The sequence below is a fragment of the Rattus norvegicus genome, chromosome 12, assembly GCF_036323735.1.
Source record: "Rattus norvegicus strain BN/NHsdMcwi chromosome 12, GRCr8, whole genome shotgun sequence".
NCBI lineage: Eukaryota > Metazoa > Chordata > Mammalia > Rodentia > Muridae > Rattus > Rattus norvegicus.
Genome location: NC_086030.1, coordinates 14,559,396 through 14,584,359, shown reverse-complemented (window position 1 = coordinate 14,584,359; position 24,964 = coordinate 14,559,396). Strand labels below are relative to the sequence as shown.

At 48.8% G+C, this 24,964-nt stretch overlaps 3 protein-coding genes across 15 annotated transcripts in view; 2 read left to right on the top strand and 1 right to left on the bottom strand.

Annotated features, from left to right (window-relative positions):
* Positions 1–24,964, top strand: part of Hint1l2 (histidine triad nucleotide binding protein 1 like 2) — an 865,401-nt gene that overhangs the window by 63,302 nt on the left and 777,135 nt on the right. The gene's annotated exons all lie outside the window — the stretch shown is intronic.
* On the top strand, positions 228–7,758 carry Bud31 (BUD31 homolog). 9 transcript variants are annotated; one of them, XM_006248889.4, is made up of 6 exons: positions 228–367; positions 1,213–1,349; positions 2,531–2,627; positions 5,038–5,160; positions 6,138–6,304; positions 7,516–7,758. In XM_006248889.4, exons 3-6 carry the CDS (start codon positions 2,534–2,536, stop codon positions 7,564–7,566), a joined length of 435 nt encoding a protein of 144 aa, XP_006248951.1. In that variant the 5' UTR covers positions 228–367; positions 1,213–1,349; positions 2,531–2,533; the 3' UTR covers positions 7,567–7,758. The 9 variants fall into 9 exon arrangements, with proteins under 9 accessions (XP_006248951.1, XP_006248949.1, XP_038945772.1 ...); XM_006248887.4 differs by having other exon boundaries at positions 2,372–2,627; XM_039089844.2 differs by having other exon boundaries at positions 295–494; positions 2,508–2,627.
* On the bottom strand, positions 7,162–24,941 carry Ptcd1 (pentatricopeptide repeat domain 1). 5 transcript variants are annotated; one of them, NM_001401119.1, is made up of 9 exons: positions 24,820–24,887; positions 22,351–22,796; positions 18,617–18,757; positions 16,957–17,175; positions 16,142–16,243; positions 13,602–14,306; positions 11,147–11,263; positions 10,249–10,431; positions 7,162–8,179 (listed from the first exon to the last, which is right to left on the bottom strand). In NM_001401119.1, exons 2-9 carry the CDS (start codon positions 22,768–22,770, stop codon positions 8,006–8,008), a joined length of 2,061 nt encoding a protein of 686 aa, NP_001388048.1. In that variant the 5' UTR covers positions 22,771–22,796; positions 24,820–24,887; the 3' UTR covers positions 7,162–8,005. The 5 variants fall into 5 exon arrangements, with proteins under 5 accessions (NP_001388048.1, XP_038945270.1, XP_038945271.1 ...); XM_039089342.2 differs by lacking the exon at positions 24,820–24,887 and adding an exon at positions 24,751–24,770; XM_039089343.2 differs by lacking the exon at positions 24,820–24,887 and adding an exon at positions 19,888–19,981 and having other exon boundaries at positions 22,351–22,481.

Genomic DNA, 24,964 nt, shown 5'->3' with positions numbered 1-24,964 from the left:
CCGGCCTGGTTCCTCTCCGCGCGCCGCCGCCGCCGCGGCTGCTGCGAGGAACTGGGACCTCACCGAGGTCGGGCTGTCTTAAGAGGTGCCTGAATTCCTGGCCAGAATATGTGCAGCCAGGAATCTGCGTTCCCCGGTGTCCCTGTCTGAGGAGACACGTAGCCGTGCGGGCCACCCCCACAGGAAGTGAGAGGGAAAGGGCCGTACGTTTTCCGAAATTCTACAAAGGCAGCGCTACGGACACCTAAGATGACGCAATCTCTGGGCGAGGTGGGCGGGGCCCCGCGAGGGCCTTATTCTGAAGAGTTTCTCACCGGAGCGGAAGCCGTCAATAAAGAAGCGGCGTTCCTAGGTGCTTGAGTTTCCGGTGAGTGTTTACCTGCTCCGTTCTTGAATATTGTACCTTTTGGCAATAGTTACGGCCAGGAGGGCTGTCTGAGCTGCTTAAGCAGCAGAGGCTGGAGTCCCCGATGACTCGTTCTGCATAGGGGATGGTAAACTTGGGGCTCTTTCTCTCCCTCCCTCTGTGTTTTCCCACGTCGTTTTCTCTTCCGGGGCCGTTTTCTGTATAAATACCGCTTTTTTTCCTCAGATGCTGCTCTTGCCACTGTTCGGTCCGTAACTTCGCTCTAGTTCATCTCTTTTCCCGAACTCTTCTACGTCTATAAACAGCCCAACACCTCTTTCCTCCTGATACGATCAACTCTTCGTTTTACCTCTCCCCGGACCCGAGAATCTCTCGGGTTGAATCCTCCTAGGTCAGGAGAAAGTGATTCTCTAATCCAGTTGCGCGCCCTGGGAAGGGCTCAGATTCAATCCATCTCTTAACATAAGCGCTGGAAAAACCAGAGCAAAGACCACTGATGGGGAAGTCGGGAGCTTCTAATCTGTTATATTCTCCAGTTCTCAGCAAAGTGACCCCGAGTCCACCTCTTAGAGTTTGATTTTTCATTTATTAAATTGTTGAGGGGTGTGTGTGTGTGTGTGGTGGGGGGTTGTAAAGTGTCAGTCACCATACAGTGGAAGAGACTAAATACATTTTTGAACAGATGATTCAGCTTATAGGTTTCTCTTTACCAGCTAGAAAGCTTTATGTAATTTGAAATAAAAAGACTTTTCTATTTAGATTTTGACTGGCCTGCTTTGTTGTTCCAAAAAGAGAGATTTTGGCAGTTATTTAACAGGCGTAATCTACTGCTCTTTAATCTACAGATGAGACACAAGACTGAAGAGGAAAACTGATCTCCCCCAAAGACATAGAATAATTGGTAAATCTGGACGAGAACACAGGCTCATAACTGCGAAGAGCAAGGATTTTTATATTACTCTTATAGGAAAGAGACCGAAAGGTATTATGCACTCTTTTTCTTCTTTCCTAACTTCCTTCTTTCTTTTCTTTTTTTTTTTTTCTTTTTTTTTTTTTTTTTTTGCTTTAAAGGATAGGGTCTCATGTAATCTAGATTGGGCTCAAACTCACCATATACCCGAAACTGGCCTTGAGTCTTTACAACCCCACCTCACACATGCTTGGATAATACCTGTGTGTGTCACCATTCCCATGTAGGGAAGCTAAGTAGCTGTTTAGGGCCTTCTGGAGGATGATCTACTGTGGACATGTATACTATTGGTCGGAATGAGTGAGTTTATTATGTAGATAGCAGTCCCAAGTAAAGAAAAAATGGTGGGCTGCAGAGATGGCTCAGCCTCTCCCAGAGGTCCTAAGTTCAAATATCAGCACCCACATGGTGGCTCACAACCATGGGTAATGGGATCTGGTGCTCTTCTGGTGTGTCTGAAGACAGACAGCTACAGTGTATTCATACATGAGATAAATAAATAAATCTTTAAAAAAAAAACGGCTAGAGAGAATCGGGAGGGCAGGGTAGATAATAAAGCATCCAGCAGAAATCAACTGGGGACGCCACTTTAAGGCATCCAGCTGGAGCGCCCAATAGAGTTCCGGATGTAAATATAGAGATAGCTCAGATGAGGCTTCCGAGCAAAAGAACAAATTGTAACAAGTAGAGATGACACCATCAGTTCTGTTGCTCACAGCCCTAGCAGAAGCTGAGTGAGGAAACTGAAGCCGTCAGATCTCCTGATTGAACTTTCTCTCCATGGCTGAGCTTTCTGCGGCTGAAGTTCTGATAATATTGGCTTCTCCTTTTTTATCGTAGATACTTTTATATCATGAGGTAGATAATAGATTCTAGCAGACCAGCAGATCTCAAGCAAGGCTTCCAGTGTTTTTATTCTTGGGTTGCTTTGCTGTTCTTTTCCTCCCTATGTGTGTGTGTTGGGGGTGGGAACAGCCCACGCCCTGAGAAGAGGCTGGGGAGGATACTGAGACACCTGTTTTGGTCTGAAATAGGGGCAGAGACAACACGTGGTTACTCAAGGGCAGAACGTACGTCACACTCCCTGAGCTTGACAGCTGGAGGAGCAGAGGAATGGCTGCCAAGCTCTTTGGCAGCCTGAGACTCAGAAAGCAGTTGATTTTCTTGTAGATCTTTACAAGCTATCTTGCTAGGAGATGCCCAAAGTCAAAAGAAGCCGGAAAGCACCTCCAGATGGCTGGGAGCTGATCGAGCCAACGTTGGATGAACTAGATCAAAAGATGAGAGAAGGTGAGTAGAGTCCTCCTGCCTGGCTGTGCTGGACAGTGTAAAGGCTCAGTGTCTCCAAGAATAGAAAGAGAGAAAAACACTGAGGCTTGTAGCAAATTGGTCGTGTTTTCTCAGCTCAGGGTGCTTGAAAGTTTTGAAGAGTAAGATAAGATAACATTAATGAGAATATTGTCCCTCCCCAAAAGGGTTGTTGTTGTTCTATTATTAGTGTGTTTGTGAGAGATCGGTGCCTTTTTTTCACTTCTAGTGTTTTGATGAAGGCAGGGTCTCCAGCAGACAGTTCTGACTGTCCTGGAGACAAACTCAAGCTTCTTGCCTCTGTCTCCCTAGCACTAGGATTAAAGGTGTGTCCCACAGTGCCCAGCTCACTGAGGAGGTTTTTTTAGATTTTTATTTTACTTTGGGGGTGGGGTCGGGGGACTGTATTCATGTGAGTACAGGAGCCTGGAGAAGGCAGAAGAGGGTGTGAGAACTCCTAAAGCTGGAGTCACAAGCAGTTATAAGTCACCCTGACATGGGTGCTGGGAATTGCCCCATTATGAAGTCTTTTTATTCATGCCCCTTTTTCTTTCTGAAACTCTAGCTTGGGCTGTCCTAGAACTCTGCCACAGAGTTCACAGAGAATATTCACATCCTTTTGGTGGGTCTTTGCAGTCTTTATCTCATGGTCTTCACTGTGTAGCAGTTTCTGCAACCCGGCACCATGGCACTCTCGTGCTTCAGAAGCCTTTACAGCCGGCTTGCTTATCATTGGAAATTCTGTCAAAGGATATGCTAAGCTTGGATGAGCACAGTCTGTCCTAGGTAACTGCTGCGACTGATGCAGCACCGGACCAAAAGCAGCATAGGGAAGGAAGGTTTATTTGGCCTACATCCCAGGTTACAGCAGTCTGTCATCGAGGGGATGTCAAGGCAGTCCTAAGCATATCACGGCCACAGTCAGAAGCAGGGAAGGAAGCTGGAGCGATGGCTCAGTGGTCAACACCACTGACTGCTCTTGCCAACAACACCTCTTCTGACATCCATGGGCAGCAGGTACACTAGTGCACATACATACATGCCGGCAAAACACTCACATACACAAAACTAAATATAAGAAGCTTAAGAGTAGAGAGAGAAATGAACACATGCTGATCACTTAATACAGAAGTTCAACCAACTAGCTTTCTTCACTCTTATACAGTTCAGGCCTCACGCCTCCAACATCTGAGTGATGACCATGTTCAGTCTGTCTTTCTACCTCAAGCAGGCCAACATGATTGAGCTCATTCCCTGGGTGAGGCTCCCTTAGTGATTCCAGGTCCTGGCAAGATGATAACTTTAAAAGCCATCTTGCAGTGTGACTACTAAATTGGTATTTGTGTGTGTGGCAAGGAGGGTAGTACACTACAAAGTTAGTGTGTAGTGTTAGAGGAGTCAGTTCTCTCCATGCGAGTTCTGGGGATCAGACTCTTACCTGCTTGGGAGCAAGCTTTGGGAGCAGCACCCTTCCCCTGTTCTAGCCCATGGGCCCCTGAAATATTTTTTTTAAATAGATATTTTTTTAAATATATTTAGTTATGAGCTAAGTGCTGGGAATAGAACCTGGGCTTTCAGGCTGGAGAGACGGCTCAGCAGTTAAGAGCACTGACTGCTCTTCCAGAGGTCCTGAGTTCAATTCCCAGCAACCACATGGTGGCTCACAACCATCTGTAATGGGATCCGATGCCCTCTTCTGGTGTGTCCGAAGACAGCTACAGTGAACTCATATAAATAAAATAAATAAATCTTAAAAAAAAAAGGGGGGGGAGGGTTGGGGATTTAGCTCAGTGGTAGAGCGCTTGCCTAGGAAGCACAAGGCCCTGGGTTCGGTCCCCAGCTCCGAAAAAAAGAACCAAAAAAAAAAAAAAAAAAAAAAAAGAACCTGGGTTCTCTAAGAACAGCCAGTGCTCTTAACCACGAAGTCTTCTCTTCAGCTCCTGTTGGATTTCTGTTTAAAACAATCTTTGGGATACCTGCTTATAGCTAATCTATGAGGGGATACCTGCGGCAGAAATTAAAACAATGTTAACCTTGTTTCCTCTTTTCTCAACTGATTGTGCTACAGACTGTAAAATACTCAGAACTTAGTCAGAGTTGCTAAGAGATTTCTTAGCACAACTCTGAAAAGTGTTGGAGTGTGAGTGTGTGTGGAGTGAGAGTATTTCCAGCACTCTTTGATGTATTCCTAGATTCTTGGTAACTCTAACTTCTTGGGGAATTACCAGACATTTTCTACATCATTTTGCATTTTGCTGGAAGGATGAGGGTTCTAGGTTCTTGTCAGCCCTTTTAATTGTTCGTTTTCTCCTTACCATCTGCATGGGTATAGGAGAGGTCAGTTGTAGCTAGGGAAACAACTCTAAGACGCACCCACGCGTTCTCTCCGCAGCTGAAACTGAACCCCATGAGGGGAAGAGGAAGGTGGAGTCTCTGTGGCCCATCTTCAGGATCCATCACCAGAAAACCCGCTACATCTTCGACCTCTTTTACAAGAGGAAAGCCATAAGCAGAGGTAAAGTGACTGACCGAATTCCTTAACCTTTTAAGCCTTTCCTGTGTGTGCACACACGTGGAGGTGAGCGAGCGTGTGCCATGGCTTCCGTGGGAAGCGCAGGACGACCTCCTTGCCGTGTGGGTCTGGGGGATCACATTCAGGTCATTAGGCCCGTGTAGAAAGCAGTCTTGGCCCCTGAGCCATCTTGCCTTTTTTTGTACGAGTGGCTTTCAGGATTGATACAGTGGTTCATAAAAGGCTGGGCATGGTGGCGCACACCTCAATCCCAGCACTCGGGAGGCAGAGGCAGGAAGACTAGGGAGTCCAGCTAACCCGTGACTAATGTGAGATCCTGGGCCCAAAAACAGAAATTAATCGTTACCTTTATAAACCCATCAAGCAGGGGCTGGGGATTTAGCTCAGTGGTAGAGCGCTTACCTAGGAAGCGCAAGGCCCTGGGTTCGGTCCCCAGCTCCAAAAAAAAAAAAAAAAAAAAAAAAAATAAACCCATCAAGCACCAGTTTTCTTACCATGGAAGATGAAGAGAGAGAGAGAGAGAGAGAGAGAGAGAGTGTGTGTGTGTGTGTGTGTGTGTGTGTGTGTGTGTGTGTGTGTGTGTGTATTTTTGAAATAAGGTTACACTGTGTAGCCCTAGCTGGCATGGAGCTTACTATATACAGACTGGCCTGGAACTCAGTGCTCCACCTGCCTCTGCTCATTCTGGGATTATTGGCTTTTGTTGGTTTTTAGTTGTGTGTTTTTTTTTTTTTTTTTTTTTTTTTTTTTTGAGACAGGGTTTATGTAGTCATAACTCTCCTAAAATTCAGTTCACAGACCAGCCGGGCCTGGACCTCAGAGATTGTTCTGTTCTGTCTCCCAAGGGCTGGGATCAAAGGCTTGTGCCACCATTATCAACTTATCTTTTCCTTTTAGCTCACGGTGAAGGCAAGTGTGTTATACCACATTCTGATGTCTTGTCCCCAACTTTCTGACAGAACTCTATGAATACTGCATTAAAGAAGGCTATGCAGACAAAAACCTGATTGCGAAGTGGAAGAAGCAGGGCTATGAGAATCTATGCTGTCTACGCTGCATCCAGACTCGAGACACCAACTTCGGCACCAACTGCATTTGCCGGGTTCCCAAGAGCAAGCTGGAAGTGGTAATGCCTGACGGCTGGATGGGGTGGTTTTCTGTTTAAAGCGTGGCCTTAGTTAGAGGTATTTTGAGAAGTAGTTTTGTCACTAGAGCCCTTCTCAAAAGTGAGTCCTGATCAGGGGTCCTTTCCAGATGGGATCTGTACTGCTGGTGGGCAGAGAACTGAAGCGGGCGGACCTCATTCCTTAGGGGGAGGAGTGGTGGCAGTAGCTCCGAGGTGATGGGAGGGCTATGCTAGTGAGGCTGGCTGTCAGGTAACCTATCCCACTAGGCTCACAGGGACATTAACCTCTACATGGCTTCTGCTAGAACTTTGTTCCAAAGCCAGGGGGGATAGCTCATGCCTTTAATCGCAGCACTTAGGAGGTTGAGGCCATCCTGGACTAGAACTGAGATCCTGCTTCAAAAGGGAAAAATGGTTTCAAGGGTAGGCCAGGCACCCAGCAACAGTGCTGGTTACAGTGCTAGTGCACAGTAGCGGGGCTGCAGTCTCCAGACCCTTGCAGTAGAGTACTGCTTTTCATTAAGTGTAGATGGCCTCAGCCCAACAGGTAGCTCTGTCCTCTGCCAAGGGTGGGGCTATGTATGGATGTGCTTAGCCATGCCTAGTGAGTGATAGCTGCTTCCCAAGAAGCTCTTGGTGACCCAGCCTGTGGGTTCAGGTTTAACTGAGCTTCAGTGCTGGATTGTAGCCTTAGTTGGTAGAGGGCCCCCTAGAATGCATGAAGTCCTAGAAGCCCCAGGTTCCATCTCCAGTGCCCCACAGAGCCAGCTGTCCTACAGAATCCTAGCACTCAGCAGCTGCTGGCAGGACCAGAAAATTAGGGTCATGCTTTATGAGACTCTCAGTTAAAACAGATCTAACAGCTTCACCAGAGAACTTTATTTGTTTAGAATGGGCTCATGGTTTCCAGAAAAGGAGATAAAGACACATTGCTCCAGTCCCCAGGTAGCCTCAAGAACTCAGGCTTTAGCTCTCAGTGTAGCGGCAGACCCACGATTCTTTGTGGTAAATTTGGCTTGTTATAGCAGCTGCACACAGACACTGACTTTAGTAGTAACTTTCCATTTCACAAAGGAGCCGAAGTGCCCAGCTAGAAGTGTCTGGTAAAGATGCTCTGGGAGGGAGTGTTCCACTAGCCCCCTGTCGAGCAGGCTCCTGTAGGAGTGTGCAGGGCTGAGGCAGTGTATTCAAACGGTCCTCTTCTCTTACAGGGTCGCATCATCGAGTGCACGCACTGTGGCTGCCGGGGTTGCTCTGGTTGACTGACGCCCCTGACTCCTCTGCATCTTGGACTTTGGACCTTGGGCTCCTGCTTATTGGGCCACTGCCTCCTGAAGCAACTCTTCTCAGAGTGGCACTCAGAGAAAAGACCCAGGGGAAGCATGAGCTCTACAGGTGACAGCTTTAGTGTTCACCAGCTGAGATCTGTAAAAATAAAACCTTTAGACCTCTTAGCTACAGTCTTTCTTTCAGAGCAGCAGGCTGTGGAATGCAGGGAATGGCTCTGTGTCGTTGTCCATCAACATGTCTTGGCCTGATCTGAGGCCTGCTAGGATGTGAGCATCCCGAGCCCAGCATTTGTCCTTACACCTATGCCTGTGAAATGCTATGGCGCCTCTGGAGTAATCTTGGCTTCTAAAGGGACTCCTGGGCTCCAGCAGCAGTGCGAAGGCTGGGTACTTGTCATAGCAGCATGCTTCGTCATCCATCCCTGAGGCCTCCAGCATTCTCAGTGATGACTTGGTTCCGGACAGGCTTGTCCCGGAACTCCTGCCAGGGGTGGGGGGGCTCCTCTGCTGGCATCACTTTCAGCCACTGCTTGTAATAAGCCCGAAAGCCATCAATCTTCTCCAAGTAGGTGTTTTTTTCTTTGTACTGTAAGTAGAAATGCACAGGATTATTTCAATGTGAGTGACGTAGGGACAAAAGCTTCACTATGAAACCCATCACTTTGTACAATGAATGTTGACCGTGCTAAGAAAGCGGAGCTTTCAGAAATTTTCAGCCAATCTGAGCTACTGCATGTCACCCAAAGCTACCCCAAGTCACAGCAGCTGACCCTTGTTCTTTCCTCAAGGAGACTATGAAATAATTTGACATTAGATTCATTGCTATAAAGGGCCAATTTCTAGAAAGTCTATTATTTGGGAGTAGGCCAGACCACCCTTTGTCTAACATTCTAAAAACACTGTAGTGTGCCTAGACCATGGGAGTCACCTCAGCCCCACAGACAGAACTGAGGCATCCCCTGACTCTGCCTCTGTTTTGCTGAACTGTTGCTGTCCTTCTGACCTTGGATCACGGCAGCATCTCCTTGCAGAGAGGAAACCCGTGATGAGTTTGAAACCGATGACAGGAGCACCATGGGAAAAATAAGCCAAACATTGTTAACACAAACATTTTAAAAGGTTTAAGTGTGTTATAAGCTGGGCATGGAGAGGCAGACCTTTGTTCCCAACATTCGGATAGCAGAGGCAGGCAGAGCTCTAGGTTAGAGGCTAGCCCAGTGTACATGTTCTAAAATAGCCAGGCCTACACAGAGACCATGTCTAGAAAATAATAAAGAGATTAAATGTGCTGAAGAAATGGCTCAGCGCTTGCCATGCAAGCACGACGACAAGTTGAGACTCCAGTACCCATGCCTGCCAGCCCCTGAGCTAGGTAGATAGACAGGAGAAGACAGCAAGGCTGGTCAAGCTGATGAGCTCCGGTGTCTAAGAGATGCTGTCTCAGCAAAGTAGAGAGTGCTAGAAGGCTTTAAAGTGTCTCAGGTCTTCAGCGGCACTAATGCCCTTCTATGCACCGGGACTGTGAACCCATCTATTAAGTTATCTACAGCATGGAATTGAGAACAGTCTATTAGCTAGAGAGAGGGCTTGGCAGTTAAGAGCCTCGACTGGTTCCACTCCATGTACCCATAAGATGAAGGAAAACTACCCGTGACTCCACAGTTTGAAAAGATCAGGCCTCTGCAGGTACTGCACACTACACAGACAAGCAGGACACCCACACACGCTGGTGGCACAGGCAGGCAGATGGACCTGAGTTCAAGGCCAGCCTGGTCTACAGAGTGAGTTCCAGGACAGTCGGGGCTACACAGAAACCCTATTTCAAAAGATACCCATCTATATTTTTAAAAGGCCACAAGAAGGTGACCTACAGACGCCCAGGTGTGCCTGGTGCTCCGCATAGCCTGCTCTGTTGACACTCATTCTTTCTCAGCAAGTGTCACACATGCAGCTGGTCCTGGAGCACTTAAGTGTGCTCTTACCCATTCACTGGCCCTTCCCTCCTGAAGTTTGTGGTCATTCAGGCCAGAGTTGCCATCAATGCTCTGGAGACAGAGCACAGGGCCTGACTCGACAGCCCCAATCCAAAGGAGCCTGATGTCCTTCAGGTGGTAACGTGTACATAGCCGCAGTCAGAACGAGTACTGAGCACCAATCAACCCCTAGGCACCGGGAACCGGGTGAACAGGCAGGGGACCTTTCTAAGCCCAGATGGTTCAGTCAAGACAAGAACCAAGTGTAAACACAATAAACCATGGTATCACAGACTGTGGTATGTGGGGGGAGGGGAGCTGGATCTGTGAGAGGTACTTAGACTGGACAGAATGGTGTGCACCTGTAATCCCAGCACTTGAGAGATGTAGGCAGGAGAATCAGTAGGTCATGGCCAGCCTGAGTTATCTGACTCTAATAAAAACAAGAAGTGGGCCAGAGAGATGGCTTAGTGACTGAGAGAACACACTTCTACAGGACCACACCAGGCACACACACCACCCCCTGTTAGCTCCAGGGGAGTCCATGTGGCTCAGGGCCTTGGGTTTCTCTTAAGAAAAGCTGTTGGACAACTTTGAGCAAGGAAATGAATGTGAAGACCCAAAGGTCAAAGCCAGAGTTGGCAGTGGCTGAGGCGACAGTGCGTACTGACGGTGCACATACCCTGTCAAAGGTGGGAGGGTACTGGGCTGCAAACTCCAGCTGGCGGATGACCACTTCGTTCACCGGGACGCTGTTCCGTCTCATGTCCTTCAGGATGCTGATGAGGTAGGTGTAGTCCAGCTTCTTGAGGGCTGCGTTGATAAGGGTGCTGTAGATGTGGGTGTTCGGGGTCACCTGGGACTTCTAGAACGCGAAGGTCATGAACATGGTCAGCAGGGTGGTGGCTGGTAGGACAAAGCATGTGCTATGCCAGGTCCACAGACAAGTCTGCTCCACAGAGTAGTCACAGAACAAGGGTGGGCCATGCAGCCACAACTCGCCTTTCAGCCCTCCACAGACACAAAACAAGTATGCCCTATTTGGGAAGTAAGACGACTGCACAGGGGTCAACAGACAGACGAGATGAGGCGTGACGCACCTCCTCACTCCTGGCTGGAGTTTACTAGTGGCCACTGTCATCACCAGGTGCCAGAGAACCCAGAACAGCCAACATTACTTGGGTGATAGAATGTGTGGACTTGGTCCTTAGGAAGTGGCCACTGCTGGGGCTGAATGAACTCCACTCAGCAAGCACTCGTGAGGGTCAGAGAGAGAGAGAGAGAGTGCACCAGAGGGACCAGGGCTGTGAAAACTACCCTTTGTCCCCAGGGCTTCGGGTCCATCCTTCCAGGATGTTGGGGCTCAGCCCCAGTCACACCTCTCCATCTGAACCAACACCAACTTCAAGTTCTCAGGGCCAGTTTGTATGGTGGTTTAAGGCAGTGCTATCCCACTTGCCTCACCCCATACTTATCTGATCCTGCTGGACCTCATTTTCCCAACAACTTTCTTCCTGAAAATCCCAGAGTTCTCCCAAAACTGTGGACAGGAGGTTCAGGATTGGGCCTGGGCCCCTCACCTTCATGTCTGCAAGCAGCTGCATACCATCCCTGGGTCGATGGCACCCAATGGCCAGATTGCAGAAAGTCCGCAGATTGGGGACAATTCCCTTCTTTGCCAGAATTGGCAACAGTGCCTGTAAGGTAGACATGCAACTGTCACCTGTGACCCCCAAGCTCTGGCCTGTTGTTCTGATGAATCACTCCGTTGTATGCTGGAGACCCAGGAACACAACTCTACTTAGAGGCCCCTTGACTCCTTCAGCTGACGGTATGGCAATCCTGGTCTCAGCTTGGCACTCAAGAGCTCATCCCCTTTATCTCAAATGTCCTTCTCTCTCTCTCTCTCTCTCTCTCTCTTTTTTTTTTTCTTTTCTTTTTTTTCGGAGCTGGGGACCGAACCCAGGGCCTTGCGCTTGCTAGGCAAGCGCTCTACCACTGAGCTAAATCCCCAACCCCCAAATGTCCTTCTCTTATCTGCCCTTCCTACTCTGTCTCATGTTGCTTGGCTGCCCATCCCTGCAATGGCCCAAAAACCTAGGAGCTCCTGATACAGGGCAGGAAGCAGCACTGACCATTATGGTACAAGCCTGGGAGGGCCCCAGGGAAGGAAGGACTCTGCTCTCTTAGCTTGTGCAGAGGAAGGAGCAGTCTGCACTATCACCATTTCTGTTACCCTTGGCCCTCAGATGCTGTCAAAGCAAGCATTACATACAAACTGTGAGCCACGCAGCCGCACACGCCTTTATTCCCAGCATCCGGGAGGCAGAGGCAGTCAGGTCTCTGTGAGTTTGAGGCCAGCCTGGTCTACAGAGTGAGTTCCAGGGCTGCAGTGCTATTACACAGAAACCAGAAACCAAACCAAACCAAACCAAACCTGATTATGGAAGTGAACAAAACCCTGTAAGAGGCCTGGCTATTTATTGTCTCTGAGATGGAGAAAGCCACATAACCAGGAGGTGCCTCCTGGTCTAACCAGGACAGAAGCAGATAGACCTGAATGTGGATGAGGAAGGTCAGAAGATGCTGGACATATACTAGGGTGCCTCATGGCACCTTCCTTGGGGTTGGGGAGAGAGGGTGGGTTGGGCTCAGGTGCTGAGTCAGGGTCTCACTACAAAGCGTCAGCTGGTCTGGGGTTCACTAGTAAACTTGAAAATCCATCTACCTCCACCTCCAAGTGCACCCCCATACCGAGTCCCCCTGCCCTTTTCTCTTATTTATTTATTTATTTAATTTATTTATTTATGTAAGATCATAAGCTGGCAGTGAACTTTCAGTTTGGCCTGCTGGATTGTTTCATGCCAACCTGACTCGTGCTAGAGTTATCTGATAGGTAGGAATCTTGATGGAGAAAAGACCTACCTAAGATGGGGCTGGAGGGCATTCTCTTAATTACTGACTGTTGGGGGAAAGCCCACGCCGCTGAGGGTGGTGCCAGCCTTGTGCTGGGTTCTATTAGAAAGCAGGCCGAGCAAGCCATGGTTAGTAAGCAGGACCCTCTGTGGCCTCTGCATGAGTTCCTGCCTCCAGGTTCCTGTGTGAGTGCCCGACCTGACTTCCCTCAGTGACAGACTATGAATGTGGGAGCAGAAGCTGAATAAAACCTTCTCAAATAGCTGAGGTGTGGTGTCTCATCACAGCGAGGGCGACCCTACCTGGGTTGTAAGGCCAAGGAAGACCTTAATCCTTGACCCTCTAGCCTCCGATCCCCATCTCCTGGGATTACATGAGCATCGCCAGACCCAGTTTATGCAGTGGTAGGAATGGATCCCAGAACTGTGTGTATTCCAGACAAGCACTTCACCACCTGAGCTAGCCTCATCCTCCCCATAGTGACACTGTTTAAAAACATGTACAGCTGTTCTGCCTGCATTTACCACTTGAATGCTTAGTGCCCATGGAAGCCAGACCAGCCAGTGTTCTTAACCACTGAGTCATCTTTCCAGTTCATGACGATTCCTCTTTTTCTTTCTCTCTCTCTTTTTTTTAGATTTATTTATTTTATGTATGTGAGTATACTGTAGCTGTCTTCAGACACACTAGAAGAGGGCATCAGATCCCATTACAGATGGTTGTGAGGCACCATGTGGTTGCTGGGAATTGAACTCAGTACCTCTGGAAAAGCCCCAGCCCTCATGAGGATTCTTAAGCCCACTCAACAACTCTATAGTCCTGTTCCTTAAGTGCCTACCCATCTTATGCACCACCCCTCAGTGTAACGGTGCAATGACAGGCCGGTCCTCTGGGAGCCCAGCATCCCAGCATGTCAGCAGGACCCTTCTCCATGAATGCCCTGCATCCCCTTCCTCTGGCTGGTAGGGCTGCGTGCGGTGCAGCTGGCTGGCTTGTGGCTCAATTCCTAGCCTGACATATGGCCAGGCCTAGAACATGTGTGCTGACTAGTAAGTTAGGATCTAGAATCTGAAAGTCAGAGAGGGTAGAGAGGGGAGTCCCCAGGAGATAGCCCCTTACCTTGGCTCCCTCCAGGTCTCCCAGCTTGCTCTTCTTCCTTATCAGTGTGTTGAAGAAGGTTATGTCAGCCTCCACCCTATGCCTGTCCAGGATGGACAGCAGTGAGGACTCTGCGGGGCTCCCCGGTTCCACCACCTCAGCCAGCAGAGTAAGGGTTTTGATGTCTGGCTGGAGCCTGTGCTCTGCCATCTTGCCCAGGAAGCCTTCCAGGCCCCCCATCAAAGCCAGCCTATCAGCAGGTGTGGCCACTGTCCCAAAGGAGACCACAGCAGGAGACAGAGCCCCAAGACTTAGGAGATTGACTTGCAGCTCCAAGTCGGGAGGCTTCAGGGCCAGTGGGGCGAGGGCTCCCATGTGGCCAGGTTCTGCCTTGGTTTCTACCTCAGGCTGGGTCCTGCTTGTTTCCCTGGCCTCAGGAAAGGCTGGTGGCCCCTCGAGTTTGTGAGAAGGTTCCAGAAACAGCTGCCTCTCGAGTGCTTCCACATGTTTGACTGACACACCATGCCTTGTCTTGGCCTGGACTTTCCCTCCTGCCAGACGCCTGCCTGTTGGGGGCTGGAGCAGGATGGTCTCTTCCTGGGACGTCAGGAGCAGCCTGGAGGCAACCTCTGGGTCCCCCAGACCACAGTCTCGAGCTGCCCCCAGCAGGAGGTTGTAGCCATGCCTACTTGGTTTGATCCCCAGACTCAGCATCTGCCGCCACACCTGAAGGAACAAACAAATGCTAGCACTGCATGTTCTTGCCCCCTGCAGGCCTTCAAGTCCTGTTGCCACAAGCCATCACAGGAGAAGCTAGAAACTGACAGGCGATCTTCCTTAGATGATTCTGGCTTGGATTAAAATCCACAACAATCTGCTCCTTTAGCCCACGCCCATGAGAAATCTAAGGAAAGATTCCTGCTATTAATATGCTTTTCCTGTTATTACTAAACATATAGCATCACTAGGTATTGACCCGCCCTTTTGAGCAGATTTCTGCAGTCCCATGAAGATGTACTGTCTTATAGTGATGCTATATAGACAAATAGGAAATGACTCTATAGAATTTCTAACTTGATTCAAATAATTTTTTTTTTTTTGGAGCTGGGGACTGAACCCAGGGCCTTGCGCTTGCTAGGCAAGCGCTCTACCACTGAGCTAAATCCCCAACTCCGATTCAAATATCGGGGTTGGGGATTTTAGGAAGAAAATTTTTAGAGATGGTCTTAGTTGCTAGAAAGATGCAATAAAGTCAGAATCAAGAACAGAATGGTGGCTGGAGGGATGGCTCAGAGGTCAAGAGCACTTTTCAGCAGTTATAAGAGATTTTGTGGGTGGACTGGGGACTGGACTCAGGTCTTCTACAAGAGAACAGCCAATTCTCTTAAAAGCTGAGCCATCTCTCCGGCCCCCTTTGTTGTTATTGTTTGTTTGTTTGGTTTTTTGAGACAGATTCTCACTATGTAGCCTTGGAAGTCATTATGTAGATCAGGTTGGCCTCAAACGCAGAGCTGCCTCTGCCTCCCAGGGGCTGGGATTAAAGACCTGGCACTCACTCATCTTCCTCTCTCTTGGTTTGACAGCTGGGCTAGGGCACCATCAGACACCCTAGCTTATCAGAGAGAGGTGTGCAGATGGGGATTGGAGGGTTAGCACCAGGTGGGCAAACCTTGTAAGGGTCAATGTCTACTAGGGCAAGGTCTTTAGTGAGGCAAAGCATCACTGGTGAGCAGTGTTTCCACAGCCTTTCCACGCAGTCTACAAAACTGGAGAAGGAGCATGCACTGCAATGATCCATGAAGGCTGCAGGATGGCAGACATGAAACACCCTGGCACAGCAGCCTGCAGAGGAGGCTTGGCAGGTAAGAGTGCACTGCTCTTTAGAGGGCCTGAGTATGTTTCCCAGCAGCCACTTGCAGTGGCTCTCAACAGGCTATAACTCAGCTTCACGAGACCCTTTTCTGGCTTCCTACACACATACATGTAATTTAAAAACAAAAGCCAAATGTGCTGGCTGGTTCTGTGTGTCAACTTGACACACGCTGGAGTTATCACAAGAAAGGAGCCTCCCTTGAGGAAATGCCTCCATGAGGCCCAGCTGTAAGGCATTTTCTCAACTAGGAACCAAGAGGGGAGGACCCAGCCCCTTGTGGGTGGTGCTGTCCCTGGGCTGGTGGTACTGGGTTCTATAAGAAAGCAGGCTGAGCAAGGCAGGGGAAGCAAGCCAGTAAGTAACATCCCTCCATGGCCTCTGCATCAGCTCCTGCTTCCTGACCTGAGTGAGTTCCAGTCCTGACTTCCTTTGGTGATGAAGAGCAATGTGGAAGTGTAAGCTGAATAAACCCTCTCCTCCCCAACTTGCTCCTTGGTCATGGTGAATAGAAACAGTGACTAAGACACCAAACAATGCTACCCCTGGCACCAGGTAAGACTGACCTTCATGGGGGTTGGGGATTTAGCTCAGTGGTAGAGCGCTTGCCTAGGAAGCGCAAGGCTCTGGGTTCGATCCCCAGCTCCGAAAAAAAGAACCAAAAAAAAAAAAAAAAAAAAAAAAGACTGACCTGCATTGCTTGCCGGAAGCCTGTCTTCTTGTCCTGGATGCAGCCCATGAGCAGAAAACAGAAGGTCTCCTCTGTGACTGCATGCCCCTTTTGGATGATTTCCTGGGAAAAAGGAGAAGGCGGTTTCACTCAGAACCTATAGCAAGGCCCCGTCTGACCTCGTTCAGTACTAGGTTCATGCATCTCTAAGGAATACAGCCCTGGGACCAGTTAGAATCAGCTCCCGAGTGAAGCACCTAACTCCTCACCACAAACACACACACACACACACACACACACACACACACACACACACACACACACACAGAGCGTGTGCAAAGCTGATCCCCGCAGCCCCTGTACTGGAGCCTCTGGACTCACAGGACCGGCTTTACAACCCACCAGCAGCAGCAGCCAACTCCTGGTATGGGTAAGGACAAGGCTCTGAGCTTCTTAGCCTCAGTTTCCTCTTCTGTGCAAGGACACACCTTCCTTCTAGAATGTCTGAACAATCTTTCAACCATGTACAGGGCAAGTACACCAGCAGCCTCTTCAGTGTCAAGTTGGGCAGAACCTCCTTAAAGACACTTGGACCTCTTAGAAATTCCCATCCTTCCACTCAGTACAGGGCCCTGCTCCCTCTTTCTCTCCCGCTTACAGCCCGCCACTGTGTGACTGAGGCCACAGAAAGGTCCTGTTGCATTTGTGTGTGATCCCCAGCATAGGGCACAGGCTGTCTCATCTCTCCTGAACATTTCAGGGGTAGGGAGACAGTGAGTCTCTCACATTTGTCCGACCAGACCGGCTTTGAAGAAAAGAAAGAAGGGAGCCCACACCTTGAAGACTTCCAGGCACACCCTGAGGTCTGCACACTTGGCTGCCACCTTCAGCAGGGCGTGATATGTCTTCAGGTTGAGCTGGAAGTTTTGGGCCTGGAGCTGCTGTCGGAGCTTCAGTGCACTCTGCAGGGCAGAGTCCTTCCAGGGCGACTCCGCACAGACATTGAACAGGGCTGTGTATGTGGCATCTGAGGGCTCCAGGTCTCTCTTCTTCATCTGTTGACATGGAGAAAACGGAAGGTGGTTCTAGGAGAAGCTGGATACAGAGATTGACAGCCACTTTGAAGGCCCCAAGAAAGGTTTGTTACCACATCCACCTAGCGCGGGAGCTAAGGCTGACCCAAGTGGACCTCATATACAGTATCCAAATTCCTGACTCTACCCGAGGACTATAAAAAATGGAGCCCACATTCCCAGAAATGCCAGCAGGAAACCATCCTCCTGGGCACTTGAAAGAATATTCTAGAGCTGGCATACTTGAGTCAGGTGCCTATCCTGAGGCCTACCCAGCTCACCCTGACTGTCCAGGGTGGGCACAGAATGGGTCTGTTCTGGGAAAGGGGGACCAGTGCTCACTGAGAGCTCACGAGCCAGTGAACTCTTCCCAGAAACCAGGGATGAGATGGTTTAGGAAAGTTATTACAACAACTCATACACCTAAACTGTCCTTTTAGAAGTAAAGTTTTAGAACTTAAGGTGGCACACACCTTTAATCTCAGCACTCGGGAGGCAGAGGCAGGCATCTCTCTGACTTCAAGGCCAGCCTGGTCTACAGAGTGAGTTCCAGGACAGCCAGTGCTACATAAAGAAACCCTGTCTTGAAACACCCCCCCCACCCCGCACCAAAAAGTGAAGTTTTGTCGATCATGTTGTCAAAAGTCTGTCAGGAGACAGACTAGAAGCTCTCTGAGTTCAAGGCCAGCCCCGTCTGTACAGTGAGTTCCAGGTTAGCCAAGGTTACACAGGAAGACCATCTCAAAAAAACACACAACAAAACCAGGAGCTGGAGAAATGGCTCCGTGGTTACGAATCCTGATGGCTCTTCAAGGGAACCCGGGCTCAGTTTTCAGTACCCACAAGACAGCTCGCACCTCTCTGGAACTCCAGTATCTGACACCCTCGCACAGAAACAAATGCACACAAATGCACACACTAGTGCACATAAAATAAAAACAAGCAGATGAATGTAGAAAGGGAGAATGTAGAAAGTCCCCTTTGCTTTGGTAACAGTCTGTCAGAACTGTACAGTATACCAACTATGAGGACTAGGGTTAGCAGCATCCGTGCTGGACCAAGGGCTACCTTAGCTTAGTTAAAGATGGCTTGTCTCTTACTTGAGACTACAGCTGTCCTGGGTAATATTCTTTCTTGATTCATGAAGGAAACAGAAACAGGACGCATGTGTGAATAAGTGTGGGGTCTGTGAGAGGAACAGACTAACTGGGCATGGCGACGGAGAAGGAAGAGCACATGGGGACCCCACGCAGCCCGAGCAATGAAGCATGTCTGTCACCTCACTTCATGCCCCAAGATGAACTGAATTTGGATTCAATATCACCAAGCCCATGTCGTCTGCCCCATTACGTGACGTCATGCTCAGGACCTGCACCCAGCACGCCCTTCAGGGCTCTGCCCTGTTAATCTGACCCACACTCACATCATTGAAGAGCCTGAAGGCCTTTTTCAGGTACCCGACACGCCCGCAGCCCCCGATCAGCACCGTGTAGTTGCACTCCAGAGGCTGCAAACGCTCTTCCTTCAGCATCTGCCTCTCAAACAGATCCAGGGCCTCTGCAAGCTAGGGTGAGAGGCAACAGGAGACGGGGCTCAGTACAGCTTCTGAGACCTTTAGCAAGCCAGGAAGAGCAGGGCACACCTTTGGTAAGAGTGTCAAAGCTATTCTAGGCTACACTCATGAAACATTTCCTCAAAACAAACAAAAAGCTTACCCAAAATAAAAGGCCCCCCGGAATAGAGTGGGAGGTAGAGGGACCCTTCTGATATGATACAGGGAGATGGCTTCCTCCTCCCTGACTGCAAACTTCTGCCCAAAGCAGTCTAATTCCCCACACCATCCCTGTCCCCTGCACATGCTCTCACTCCTTAGTCTTTGTTTCTGTGGTAGTGCTGAAGATCTTACCCAAGGCTGCACAAGCTCAGCAGACAATTTACCACTACACTGAAGACCTAGCCCAATTTCCTTTTTTTTTTTTTTTTTGGAGACAGGGTATGACTATGTAGACCAGGCTAGCCCCAGCTTCATAGATCTGCGTGCCTCAGTGCTGGGATTAGAGATGGGTGCCACCATACCCAGCTCTCACTCCTTTTTTCTTATCTGTTCATTTAAATAATTGCTACTAAGTCCCCCACAAGCCAGACAAGGTCTGTTCACTTGGGGACGTAGTGTACAAAAGGAAGCCTGCTCATGAAGCTTCTGTTCTAGCTGGAGAAGATACAGAAAAAGAAATAAGCCGGGCATGACGATGTGTGCCTGTAATCCCAGCACATGGAAAGATGAGGCAGGAGTCTGGGTCTAACCTGGGCTACAAAGCAAACTTAAGACTAACATAGGCTATAGATACACCCATCTCAGAAAAGCCAAAATAAAATAAAATGGTGTTTGTGAGCCAAGATGGCTCAGTGGACAAGGGTGCTTGCCCACAAGCCTACCAACTGGAGTGAGGTCTTTAGGTTCCACACGGTAGGACAAAACTGACTCCCCTAAGTTGTCCTTGTCTGTCGTATATGCATCCTGGTATGTGTAAGTGCACACAAATACAGGGTAACACACTAAAATAAATGCAATTAAAGGGGGGAAGGGCTGGGCTATACCATAACTGACAGAGTTTGTGTCTAGCTTGCCTGAAGCCCTGGCTTCAATCCCCAGCATAGCAGTGATGATGTGTAGTTATGTACAGCAGTGCACACCTGTACTCCCAGCACCGGGGCGGTGGAGGCAGGAGGGTCAGGCTCAGGCTTAGGGTTATCCTTCAAAGCCAGCCCAGGAGACACATGACTCTATCTACGAAATGAAATAAATAAGGGGGTTGGAGGGATGGCATCAACTTAGAGCACAGAAACTTCCAGGAGTCCCACATTCTATCCCCTGCACCCTTGTCAGGCTGCTCACAGCCATGTGTGACTTTGGTTCTGGGGGACCTAATGCTCTCACCTCTGTGGGTGCACAGACAAACGTAAGCACACATTCACACACAGAAGGAAAATCAGTGTTGGGGTTGGTCTTGTCTGCTGTGTATTCAGATGCTGAGTTCTGTGCTCCACGATCAGGTTGCAGTGTGGACATGAGCACTGTATTGACCAATGTGCTGTAAAATAGCTCAGTGGTTAAGAGCACTGACTGCTCTTCCAGAGGTCCTGAGTTCAAATCCCAGCAACCACATGGTAGCTCATAGCCATCTGTAATGAGATCTGATGCCCTCTTCTGGTGTGTCTGAAAACAGCTACAGTGTACTTCTATATAATAAATATAATAAATCTTAAAAAAAAAAAAATCCAATGTGCTGTAAAGAACGTTCCCCAAGGGCTGGAGAGATGGCTTAGTGGTTAAGAGCTCTGACTGCAGGGGTTGGGGATTTAGCTCAGTGGTAGAGCGCTTGCCTAGGAAGCGCAAGGCCCTGGGTTCGGTCCCCAGCTCCGGAAAAAAAGAAAAAAAAAAAAAAAGCTCTGACTGCTCTCCCAGAGGTCCTGAGTTCAATTCCCAGCACCCACATCAGCCAGCTAGCTCCAAGTGATGCTCCTAACTTCAGGAACATGCACATATACAGATATATACAGATATACATGTAAATAAATAATAAAAATATAAAAAAATACCAGGTCTGTGTGCCTTTTATCTGTGAGCTAAGTGGCATAGAATGGTGTAGAAACTCACTTAATTCTAGCACTTAGAAGGCAGAGACAGGTGGGTCTCTGAGTTTGAGGCCAGTCTGATCTACACAGTGAATTCCAGGATAGCCAGGGCTACACAGAGAAACCCTATCAAAAAAACCAAAACAAAACAAAACAAAACAAAAGCCCACAAAAACAAAGTTTATAAAGTGTTTTAAAAATTAAAAATAACAAATAAATCAGGTATTGTAGTTTATGCCTTTAATCCCAGCAGAGGCAGGTAGATCTCTGAGTTCAAGGCCAGCTGAGCCTCTATAGTGAATTCTAGGACAGCCAGGAATGCAAAGAGACAGAGAGAGAAATCCTATACCAAAAAATAATAAAACCAAACAAATAAAATAAGCTAGATGTCCTACTACATGTCTGAAGTCCCAGTATTTGTGAGTCAGTGGCCGTTCTGTGAGCTCCTGGCCAGCCTGGTCTACATAGTGTGAGTTCCAGTTTAGCCGGGGCTACCCAGTTAAGATTGTGAGAAAGGCATAAAATAATAAAGTAAGCTAGGTATAGGCCATCCCTGTGCTCAAGAAGGTGAGACAGGAGGATTATATGTTTTAGGCTATCCTGAGCTACATAATAAGTACCAATCAGCCAGGGCTATTCAGCAACAGCAAGACAGCCTTGAAGGAATGAAAATTAGTTAGAGCTCACAACAGTTTAAAGGCCAAATTGTTAAGAGAAGAATAAATCATGACTCAAAGAAATGTGGCATGGACAGGAAAACTCATGGGGTTACCACCATGGAGTGGGTTAAAGATAGGTAAGGGGCTAGCAATATGGGTCAGCAGATAAAGGCACTTGCAGTGTTATTGACCAGAGTCTGATCCCTGGGCCCCCCATAAAGGTGGAAAGGAAAAAGCAGCTCTACCCATCGTCCTCTGGCTTCCACACGTGCACCATGGCTCACACACGCACGTGTCCACATAAACAGCAGTAACAGAGACCCAAGGGCCGAGCACTGAACACCCCAACAGCTGAAGGGCCATGCGCCCCACATAAAATGCCAACCCAGAGAAGGAAGACCCCACGGTTCTCACGTGACATGCCTATTATAGGACAGTAACCAGTTCTCTTAACTCCCTGCCTGTCCTCCTCCCAGTTCCCAGCCCAGCCCCTTCAAACGTCTCTCCCCACTCTTCCTCCCTTTGTTCCCCAACAGCCTGCTTTAACAACCCCTTCCCAGATTTCCCAACACTAGCAGCTCCAAACTATAACAACTGTTCTAGCCTATCTGCTCAGCTCAGCTCCTCCTGGCTCAGCTGCCTTCTAACAACGCCTTCACTGGCTTCTCTTCTCACTCTGCTAGCCCCCCCGCCCCCCGACAGCATATATACATATGTGTGTATGTATATATATGTATGTGTATATATATATATCCTCTATCCTATTCCCAGAAATCCCATAGGCATCCAACACTAAAGGTCGCAGAGTCAAGCAGTTCTTAAAGGGCCGGGGACACAAGGTAAGTCCCATTACATCTCAGACCTTTCCTTCCTTGAGCAGACGTTTGCACTGAAGGAAGTACCAGTATGGAGTGTTCCTCCCGCCCTGCCGTAGTCTGGGCTCCAGTTCTTCCTCCTCAACACCTTGCTCCTTGAGTTTCAGGTTATAGAGCTGGGCTGTTGATTTGTGGAATATTCTCCGGGAGGAGAATTTCTCAGAGAGGGTCCCAAAGCTCTCTTCTTCTTCCTCCTCCTGAGGCGCCACAGGAGTACTGGAGTCAGAGCAGAGGCTGCTCATTCTCTTCTGGTGGGAGGAAGAACTGCAGGAGGCAGCCCTCAGCCATGCAGGTCCCTCCCTGCCTCCTGTCCATTGGGTAGATCGGAGAAGATCCAGGCGTTGAAGGACAGACAGTCCTATGGGGTGGGGGCCAGAAAAGAGCCGGGAGAGTCTTAGGAGGTCCATCCCTGGCTACCTTGGGCCACTGCAGCCTGGAATCAAGAAAAATAAACTGAATCAGCCTCCATGAAAAGTCAGAAAGTGTAGTCACAAGGGTGGGCTCTGAGCTAGAAAGCCCTGGCTCTGGATCACGGTGGGGAGTGGGAGATGGGCTGAACTCAGCACATAGGTGGGAGAAGAGTCAGAAATTTGGGGTCATCCTCAGCTACAGTATTGACTTCAAAGCCAGCCTGGGCTTCATGAGATTGTCTCAAAAGAAAAATAAGATTAAGACGTGATGGGCCACACCTTTAGCCCCTATACCAGGGAGACAGAGGCAGTGGGATCTCTACGAGTTCAACATCAGCCTGATCTACACAGTGAGTCCAAGCTAGTCAGGGTTACCCAGAGATCTCCAGTCTCAACAGCAACAAAGGCCCAAGAGTGTCTCAGCAGATAAAGGTGTTTGCTGCAGAGCTCGGTGACCTGAGTTTCATTCCTGAACCAACTTGGGAGAACTTGTAGCAGAAGCTGTTCCCTGATCTGCACACACGTGTGCTGTGGAAGGCCCATAAACACACACATAGATATTTAGATAAATGTGTTTAAATAAAAAAGATGTACGGGAACTCAATGTTAGCCTCCGCTACAAATAAAACCAAGGTATGTGAGACCCTGTCTCAACAAAACCAACCAACCAACCAAACAAACAGAACAACAAACCCAAAACTAAACAATCCAGCAAATAACAAAAGAGAAAGCCTTAGTCAGGCCTGAAATTCCCGATACTCAGCAACCCGAGGCAGAAGGACTACAAATGCACAAAGGGGAATCAGGGCGTATGTCGCTCTGTGGTAGAATACTTCTCTAGCATGCACTAGGTTCCTAGGTTCAATCCCTCAGTATTGAAATGTGTTTCTTACAACTTGTGGTGGTGTACACTTAAGTCCCAGCACTCAGAGGCTGTGACAGGCAGACAGAAGTTGGAAACCAGCCTGGTCTACATCATAATGTGCTTTCCAGGCCAGCCAGGGCTACAACAGAGATATTGTTTCCAAAATAGAAAGAAGGAAAGAAACAGACAAACAAGCCAGAAAATTATATGTGAGCTTGTGGTTTTGTTTTTTCTTTTTCGTGATACCGGAGGTTGAATTTAGAGCATCACTGCTGAGAAACACCCCTAGCTCACCCTTTTTTTTTTTTTTTTTTTTTTTTGGTTCTTTTTTTTTTCCGGAGCTGGGGACCGAACCCAGGGCCTTGCGCTTCCTAGGTAAGCGCTCTACCACTGAGCTAAATCCCCAGCCCCAAGCTCACCCTTTTGAGACAGGGTCCCACCTAGGTAGCCTTGGTTAGCCTCAAACTCATCTTAGCCTCACTTGTGCCAAGACCGCAAGCAAGCACCACTTGGTTTTTGTGTTTGTTGGCATGGTTACGAATCAGGTTGTGTTGGACTTCACATCCAGGGATGAGTGGATATAAGCGCTCTCTCTCACAGAGCTGTAGCCTCCCCTCCTAGCATTCTAATTTTATTAGGCTGGGCTGGGCTGGGCGAGAGTTCAGCCTGCTTAATTTGAATCCCTTCAATAAAAAAAAAAAAAAAAACATAAAACCAGGGCAAGTAGGTATGAAGGTATTTTAAAGCTTAGCTCTACTAGGTTGACTCGTTCTGTCAGGTAATGCAGGTTGGCCTCGAACTTCTGATCCTCCTGCCTTCACTTGCTACTTACTGGGATTACATGTACTAACACTACCGGTTTATGTGGTGCTGGGGCTCGAACCCAAGCACTTTACCAACTGAGCCACACTCTTAACCGTCTTTTAAACGTTTGCATTAGAGATACACCCACAGAGAGACCTGGGACCCTAGGGTCGCCCCTTGCTTCCTCTCCCCAGGCCTTCAGAGCCTACATTTTCCCATCTGACGCCCGAGCTAGGACAAAGTCCCTCAAGTCCAATTTCGGCCCGGCTTCCGGGATTCCTTTGAGTGCTGAACAGACAGACACTCACTCTGAGCGTTCTAAGCAGTGAGACCACCTCAGAGTAGACAGACAGCGGCCTTAGAGACGCCGTTCTTACCCTCAGCACGCAAGAGGAAGGTCCCGCGCAGGCGCACTTGCGTCGCCGCCTCATGTTCTGTCTGAATCGGAACCGAGAGAAACAGGCGACCAGTCAGCGGCTAGCCAGGCCTGAAGGAGTGGCAGGACTCTGCACATGATTGGCT